This window comes from Rhipicephalus microplus, chromosome 3 (genome assembly GCF_043290135.1).
Source record: "Rhipicephalus microplus isolate Deutch F79 chromosome 3, USDA_Rmic, whole genome shotgun sequence".
Lineage (NCBI taxonomy): Eukaryota > Metazoa > Arthropoda > Arachnida > Ixodida > Ixodidae > Rhipicephalus > Rhipicephalus microplus.
Genome location: NC_134702.1, coordinates 134,893,630 through 134,902,365, shown reverse-complemented (window position 1 = coordinate 134,902,365; position 8,736 = coordinate 134,893,630). Strand labels below are relative to the sequence as shown.

At 46.8% G+C, this 8,736-nt stretch overlaps 1 protein-coding gene across 3 annotated transcripts in view; it reads left to right on the top strand.

The window, feature by feature from the left end:
* The first annotated feature begins 4,275 nt into the window (after positions 1-4,275).
* LOC119171525 (kelch-like protein 17) overlaps positions 4,276-8,736 on the top strand; it is a 50,823-nt gene continuing 46,362 nt past the window's right edge. Inside the window, exons 1-2 of one of the 3 annotated variants that reach the window (XM_075890265.1) lie at positions 4,276-5,326; positions 6,182-6,305. In XM_075890265.1, coding sequence (XP_075746380.1) covers positions 6,184-6,305 — 122 coding nt within the window. In that variant the 5' untranslated portion in view covers positions 4,276-5,326; positions 6,182-6,183. The other 2 variants (XM_075890266.1, XM_075890264.1) reach the window with 2 other exon arrangements.

Sequence of the window (8,736 nt, the reverse complement as noted above, 5' to 3'; positions counted from 1 at the left end):
GTTTTGTAGAAACACATCTCAGGGACATGGAACAACCTCCGAACAATCCGGACTACGCGTGGGAATATTGTAATAGAACAGAAGGCAGCAGAAAGTGGGGTGGTATTGGGGCATTCATTTATAAAAGTACAGACTGGCAAAGGGTCAAGCAGGAGTGCAAGGAAAATTTATGGCTAAAAGGGAAAGTGGCAGGTAAATGACACTCCTTGGTTTCATGTACTTGTGGACGGGAGTAAAGGCCAGAGAGGAAAACCAGGCAATGGTAGAGTGTATATCAAAGGACATTCAGGAGTTAGGAAGAGAGTGCGAGATAATTAAACTAGGAGACATGAATGCACACATAGAAGATATAGATGGGTATACCGACCCGACAGGCAAAATGATCATGGATATGTGTGAAAGGCTTGATTTGATCATTCGCAACAGTACCGAGAAGTGTGAAGGGCAAATAACATAGGAGGTAGGAAGGCTGCAGTCGACGATAGATTATGCACTGATGTCACATAGGATGTATGATAAGCTGAGGGGAATGCACATAGATGAAGGTGGCTCCAGAAGTCTGGATAGTGATCACAAACGTATCAAGCTAAGTTTTGGAAGAGCAGTGAAAGTGGGAAGGAGACAAGATGAGCAACTACAGGAAAATTTTTATTCAGAAAGGCAAATTGAAATAGCCACTAAACAAATTGAGAAAGTAATCACGGAGGATAATAAGACAGTGTGGACATACACAAATCTTATTAGACTCTTTGAGCTAGAGCTTGCTAAGTCGCGTAACAAGTCACCCCGGAAAAGAAGACACAAACCCAAAAGTTGGTGGGATGAGGAAGTTAAGAGAGCCATAGCAAAACGTCAGGAAGCCTCTAGGGAACACAGACATGCTAAGCAGCGGGGTGAATCGACAGATGATGTTGAAAGAAAATGGGAAACCTTTCTAAGCTGTAGAAGGGCTGCATCCCTTCTGATCAATGAAACGATCAGAAGAAAGGGAGCTCAGTGGCTGGCAGAAGTACATAAAAAAGATAGAAAGGCAGCTGCGAAATTTTGGAACCATCTAAACTCCCTAAGAAATGAGACGAGCCTAGAGCAGAGTTTTATAACTACAGCCCAAGGTGCTTGGCTAGAAGGGGACGAAGCTATTGAATATATAAGAACAAGGGTGACAGAAAAATTTCAACAAAGAAGTACTTTATGCACCACAACAGACAAGGACGAATCAAGTGGTGCAATGGCTCCATTTCCACAACGAGAGTGGGAAAGGGCTGAGAAAAGGGTTCCTAGTAGTACATCAACAGGCCCAACCGAGAAACGTGCATCCAGAACACAACGTCGGAAGAAGAGTAGCGAGGGCCAGGACTATACTTCGTCAAGTCTCAAACGAGGAACGAGGGGTCGTATTTGTTGACGCGGCTTCCTACGCCAATGGGAAAGCGTTTGTGGCAGTGGTAGTCGATGGGGCTGGCCATGTCGTCAACTCAGCGACGGTCAGGACGAAAGACCCAATCATTGCGGAACAAGTGGCCATCGCCTTAGCACTCAAGATGGATAACATTGAAGTGGTCTACAGTGATTCCATGGCAGCACTACGGGCGTTCGCCAAGGGGACGGTCTGTGAACAAACGCTAAAAATACTGCAAGGCAAGAACATAACACATCATCTTCTGAGTTGGTTCCCAGCTCACCTTGGACAAATCAACGATTCCCCTCCCAATCTCAACGAAGCAGCACACGAGGCGGCGCGAGAACTCTCCAACCGCGCCTCCCCGGGGATGCGTTCTAGCGGTGAAGGGGATAACCGGGAAATTCTTACAACATATAACGAGCTCACTAAACATTTCTACCTGTCTAGAAGGATTTTTCCTCCACCTCACAAAAATCTAACCCGGCCCCAAGCACTTACATTAAGGCTTTTGCAAACGCGGATGTACCCTACTTCGAAAATGTTACACATCATGTACCCTGACCTATATCCAAGTAATCTTTGTCCACATTGTGGGGAAATAGCTTCATTAGAACACATGCTCTGGCAGTGCACCAAATTCGCTCATTTATCGCACATCACCTCTGCCAGATGGGAGGCGGCAATCCGCAGCTCATCCTTGGCAGATCAGCTCTGGGCTGTCCACCAAGCCCGCGAGGCGGCTGAGGAGCTTGGCATCTTAGTCCCCACGTGGGAGCTGCCCGCAACACAGTGATCTGTGTTTTGGAGGACCAAATAAAAGTTTATCCAATCCAATCCAATCAACAGGCCCAGATGGCATTCCAATTAGGCTGATAAAGACATTAGGTCCGAAGTCTAACCAGACGTTGAGAGAGGCAGTGAGCAGAATAATAATCGATGGTGAAGTTCCCGATGGATGGAAACTTAGCAGGATGAGCATGATCTATAAAGGAAAGGGGGACAAAGCTGACATAAACAACTACCGTCCTATAACAGTGACATCAGTGGTCTACAGGCTGGCGATGCAGATTATAAAGGAAAGACTGCAGACATGGATAGAAGATGAGGGGGTGCTGGGGGAACTGCAGAATGGGTTTCGGAAACACAGGAGGTTGGAAGACAATCTGTTCTCACTGACGCAGTGCATCGAAATAGCAGAAAAGGAACACAGGCCCATGTGGCGAGCATTCTTGGATATCAAGGGAGCGTACTATAGCGTGGTTCAAGAGGAATTGTGGGGAATACTGGACACACTAGGCGTGGAACATGTAGTCACTAATCTTTTAAAGGGTATCTATAAAGGTAACAAGGTAGTTATAAAGTGCGAAAAACAGGTATCCAAGCCTGCAGAGGTAAAACGGGGGCTTAGGCAGGGGTGCCACCCTTATTATTCATGATGTACCTACAAGGATTAGAAGCAAAATTAGAGGGAAGTGGGCTGGGCTCCAACCTCTCTTTAGTCAAACAAGGAAAACTTATTGATCAGGCACTACCAGCATTAATTTACGCAGATGATATAGTGCTAATGGCCAACAACAAGAAAGATTTGCAGAGATTGGTGGACATCTGCGGTAATGAGGGAGATAGGTTAGATTTTAGATTCAGTAAGGAAAAATCAGCAGTCATGATTTTCAATGACAACGAAGGTAGTGAGCTTAGGATACAGGAGGTCACGCTAGAGATAACAGATAAATACAAATATCTGGGCGTATGGATAAGCAACGGGACCGAGTACCTGAGGGAACACAAAATATACGTGACGACTAAAGGTAACAGGAATGCAGCAGTGATGAAAAATAGGGCACTGTGGAATTACAATAGGTATGATGTTGTGAGAGGAATATGGAAAGAGGTCATGGTTCCTGGGCTGACGTTCGGCAATGCGGTCTTGTGCATGAGATCAGAAGGTCAAGCAAGATTAGAAAATAAGCAACGTGGAATAGGTAGGCTTGCTTTAGGAGCTCACGGGAATACACCAAATCAGGGAGTACAAGGTGATATGGGATGGACATCATTTGAGGGCAGGGAAGCTATAGCAAGAAAAAATTTGAGAAGCGATTGAGAGAAATGAAGGAGGAGCGTTGGGCTAGGAAGGTTTTCAGCTATTTGTACATGAAGAATGTCAATACAAAATGGAGGAAGCGAACCAGGAAGTTGACTGGTAAATACTTAGAAAACAGCAGGTGGCCAAACCAAAAAGAACTATCGGTTAAGAAGAAAGTGAAGGAAACGGAGACTGACATGTGGAAAATGGGCATGATTAAGAAGTCCGCACTAGTGATCTATCGAAATTTTAAGCAGGAAATCGCCAAGGAAAGGATCTCGGGGTACTCGGGGTAGTTCTCTACTGTTTGAGGCCAGGACGGGAGTACTGCGAACCAAGACATATCGGGCCAAATGCGAAGGGGTAGACACAGTATGCAGTGCGTGTGGAGAGGAAGAAGAAACTGCCAAACACTTGATAATGTTCTGTTAAGGGCTTCACCCTATAGTTCAGGATGATGGCGCAGAGTTTTTCTTTTTCAAAGCACTGGGGTTTAGGGACCGTGAGTGCAAAATAGACTTTAAGCAAGTAGACTTAACTAGAAAGAGGTTATCTGATTGGTGGCTAAAGTCAAGGCATGAGTGAAAATTAAACTCTTCACTGCAAAGTACGAATCCTCAAACTCACTTTTTAAGAAAAAAATAAATAAATATAATTTTGGGTTCATTAAGTAGTACGGCTTAGTGGCGCTAGCCACCACCCGATCTAAAGGGTACAGCCATATCCATCCATCCATCTATCCATCCATCCTCGTCAACTGGTCTATCTGTAATATGATAGACGAGGTTGACGAAGTCGTGGTGGGGGGGTAGTGGAGCCTACCTGGTAGGTGTTCTGTGATTCAGTGGTGGATCGTCCAGCGAGCATCCAAAGGATGGGGATTGCTAGAACTGTGACCACAGTCCCTTCTTTACCTAATGCAGTCATGGTTGATGTATTTATTACAAAACCGCTAGAATATGCATAAAGCCTTAATCTCTTTCTCTGCGTCTCCCGTAATGTCCCCTTTTACGACGTTACTGCGGTGGTGTGACGTGAAGTTATTGAAGGACACCACTTTCCTGCGTTGATGGGCACGCAGACAGAGGCCGAGGGAAACAAAAGCGAAATAAAACGACACGACAGCGCGACGGATCATAAATTGCGCCATCCCTCCGCAGGCTCGATCCCCTTGATTGCTGTCGGAAGCAGGCGAAGCGTGGCGGAAGGAAAAAACAGCGAAAGGCTAGCGGCAATAAACGGAGCCATCCGTCCTTCGTACAACGCAACGCATTGTACTGCCACTACTACGTATTCCTGTCTACGCGAGCGCGCGCCGGATGCGTGCCGCTTGAGTTGGCGTGCGGAGCGGTGCGCCGGCCGCTCGGCAGTGGAACCAAGTGAGCACGGTGTCAGGTGTACGACGCGCTTGAAAGTCTGGAGTACGGGTCTGTAATGTGATTGTCGGTGCAATGAACTTGCGCCGGCGACGGTCGCAAAGGGCGGCGGAGGAGTAACATTCCTTGCCACAAAGTGGCGTGCAGCGCTCAGCAACAGCGTTTGACAGACGCAGCCGCTGCGCCTCGCAAGCGAACTCATTTGCGTGAACGGCAGCGCCGCGCGCTCAGCTCCGCGATCGATTCGCCGGCGCTGGGCGGTGTCTGCGAAAGGGAGGGGGCCCCCTCCATCGAAACAGGTGTTGCCAACGTCGTCTACCGCCGCCGGACTTTGAACCCGCGCCTCGCCGAGCACAAGTGCTTCCGCAGCCAGGACGACGCCCCAGCGGGTTGTTGGGGTAACCGAGTAGTCCGGCGCATATCCCGGTGCCCCGTGCGAGGCCGGCGGCTGCTGCACACACCGTGGTGAGCACATCTTTCTCGCCTGCACGTTCACTTTTGCCGCAGTACGCGCGCGCTTCGAGTTTGAATGGGAATACGCACGCGTTGCATGCGGCCGGCCATTTGTCGCGTGCGCGTGGGGTTCATTGAACCGCCGCCACCCGATGACCGCGCATCGCGGCGAATGCACGCTGGGTATGAGGGCGGAACCCCAAAATGCGGGTGTCTGAAAAAAAAAAAAAAAAAAAAAAACTGAGCGGTGCGGCCTGTGGGGTTTACGTTCGGAGCGTGCACTGGTAGTCCGTGCGCTATGCACGCGCGCGTACGAGTGCCCTTCAGTGTAGGCGAATGAACCACATTTTCGCAGCGTCTGAAAACGAAAGCGCGACCATGTGCACCATATCTGTGCTGCGCGAGCAGAATAAGCGAGCGCGCTGATATATCGGAAGCTACTTTGCAGTTGGTCATTGCCCGCAGCGTTGTTGCCCCCCCCCCCCCCCCCTGTTTTTTTTTTCTTTCCCCTTGCCTCTTTGACGTCCAGTCCTCCGGCATCAGCGCGCAGCCAAATGCAACGCGCGGCCGAGACCCGTGCGCGCTGCGTGCTTCATCTGCTACGCCGCATGTGCATTGATAGGTGCGCGCGAAAGCGATACAGGTATATGTAGAGTAGTACGTGATGCGAGCGGTGAAACCACCGCGGAACTTGCGCTATTTGATCGCTGCCCCCTTATCGGATTGCACTAGCGACCGAGCTGAAACAATATGAGCCCGAGTATCCGATCACGGCCGGCGGCATAAACAGCGCCGCTCGAGCACCTGTGCATCGCGCGGACATGGCCCTAGCGGGCTGCTCCCTCTGGCAATTTGGTCTTCGCATAGGAATGCGCCTGACACCGCCCGGCATGCCCGAAGGCAACGGAGGCGAACCGAGGATGCTGCGCGGATCCCAGCTGCCCAGGGATCGAGTGCCAGGCAGTCTCAAAGACTCAGACCAAGGACACAGGTATGCAACAGTGTTTCTTACTCGGTTGCCATGTGCTTCTTTTATGATGGAAAATGCGGTACATGAACGGTCCACAAAGAAAATTTTTGATTGAGTGAGCTACCTCAATTTTTTTAAGTCTCCATCATAATTTTATGTACCAGACAAACACACTATTCAAGAAGGCCAGAATTCTTTTACTCAATTACCTATGGCACTTTTTGTAAAGCAAGATGTATAGCCCACACAATGTCTTGTCAGATTTTCTTTATACCGCCTTGATTTTTCTTTACACATAATATGTAATGTTAAGTACACGAAAATCTTATAATTTGGTAAAGCCAGTACAAGTTTCTAAAGCTGGAGGCTGTGTTGAACATTTAGAATTATTCTTGAGCATATATCCCGTGAAGAAAAATGAGGACAGAAGTCTGCATTTAGGTATGACTCCCCCAAAGTGTTTTTTTATTCTTTGTTTTGTGTACCAAGAAACAACGTCAACAACATATTCTATGTTGCAGCGGTACTTGGCATATCAAACCACTGTACTAAAATTTCTCATAATATGACACCCTATATAATACTTCAGGCTGCCTCACTAACATTTAAAAAGTTTGATGGGTTCCATGTCAGTATAAATTTCGAAGTACACTTTTTGTTTCATTATATTTTTCAAGCATGAATTAGTGTAATTAAATGCAGTTGGTAGCACGTAAGCACCACCCACACATTCTCAGTGCAACTTTTTATGGTGCAAGCACACATAACACTTTGCGGGTATGTGTTAATTGCCATTTTGTTTTTACACATTTACGCAATTTATACATTGCACATCATTATTCGCACCTCCAGCTCCAAAATAGTCGTTATGAGACGTTATGACACATATACTATATATATATATAGCATGCATGTTTTTGCCTGCAGGTCATGGGTAAATTTTCACAAGCAAAAATGGCACAAACACGCACGTGTGTGTTGACTGGATGAGAAATGTCAGGTCTGTACTCTCCGTTCACATTCGATAGGGAAAACAAAAAGAAAAAGGCACATGCCTCCCTGCATTGGCATTGACTGATCGCCCACTGCGCAAGCTTTGGGACACTTGAAACACCTATAATGTGACAAACATTGCATTCAGCCGTTGATATCATGCTTATGGTTCAGTTCTCAACTGCTTCAGCAATGTTATGACAGCTGCAGGGATTAAAAGGTTCAGGAAATCAACACAGGGAATCTTTAACATGTTCGCTTCACTCTTGAACAAAGCCAGCATTGCACATGCTATCGTTTTTGTATATTTTAGAAGAGTTCAACGATCACTTGTGTTTGTAGGCCACTGTAATGAAATATGACCGAGGTATTTATCAGACCTGGTTTGCTCCGGCATTCATGGGACTCTGACACAAGTGAAAGATTCCCTGTATTACACAAGTGTGAATGGAGGCTTGAACCAACTTTATTGGGCACTTTGACTTCGGGGCACATGTGTGAAACCTTGCCCGTTTTCAATAAGTGGCCCTTTATAATAAATAAGACATTATCTTCCCACTGGAGACCATTTGCAAGCTGTCAGAAAAGACCTATTTCACACAAGACTTGGCGTTTTAAATTTTCTGTACATCAGGGTCAGACTAGATTTGCTTAAGCATTTTATTCTCCAGGTATATACATACATTAAAGACGGGAGGGCAGAATGACAGGACACACTATGCGGTATGATATTCTTAAGCGTACGTCAGGACAAAAAAAAAGAGGTGAAGCCGTAAGTGTAAGTTATATAGAGAAATAATGAAAATATCACTTAGATAATAGGTACTTGCAAAAGAAATAATCCTGAAAGTTAGTAAACCACGACAACTGGGAGGATGAAAGTAGCCCCACAGTGGTAATTTCCAGGGTGATTAGCTTTTTCCATTTTTTTTTCCTCCTGGGAAGAACTTTTCTTACACTTATTGAGGCTTCTTATACACTTTTGTCTCCACCGTTTCCCAAAGAAACTCATTCCGTGCAGTGGTGCACAACGCTCCCTTTTTGGAAGCCATCGCAGCACACATGAGAGGAGCAAAATTAATTGCGACAACGAATCGGGTCCTCATTGTGTTGCACATGGTACCATCGCAGTTAGCACTCTGAATCTGACGTGCATGCCTATTGCTTGTGTGCTCGGAACGTAACGATTCCCGACTCGCAGTCGGCTGCTGTTGTGCAACCCGATCCAGTCGTGCAGCACGGGATGTTACGAGTGCAGTGTTGCATGACAGGCATGGAAATAAGAAAGTGTAGCATGAAAGGTAGGCTGGCACATTAACAGATGCACAGTTGGGGGTCCGTAACACACCCTGCATTGGAAAATGTTGCGAGAGCAAACATTTTGTAATAGCGCTTTCATGCTTTGCAAATCTACGGTGTATGTGTACAGTGTATAACATCAGGGACGAGGTTCCTGCAT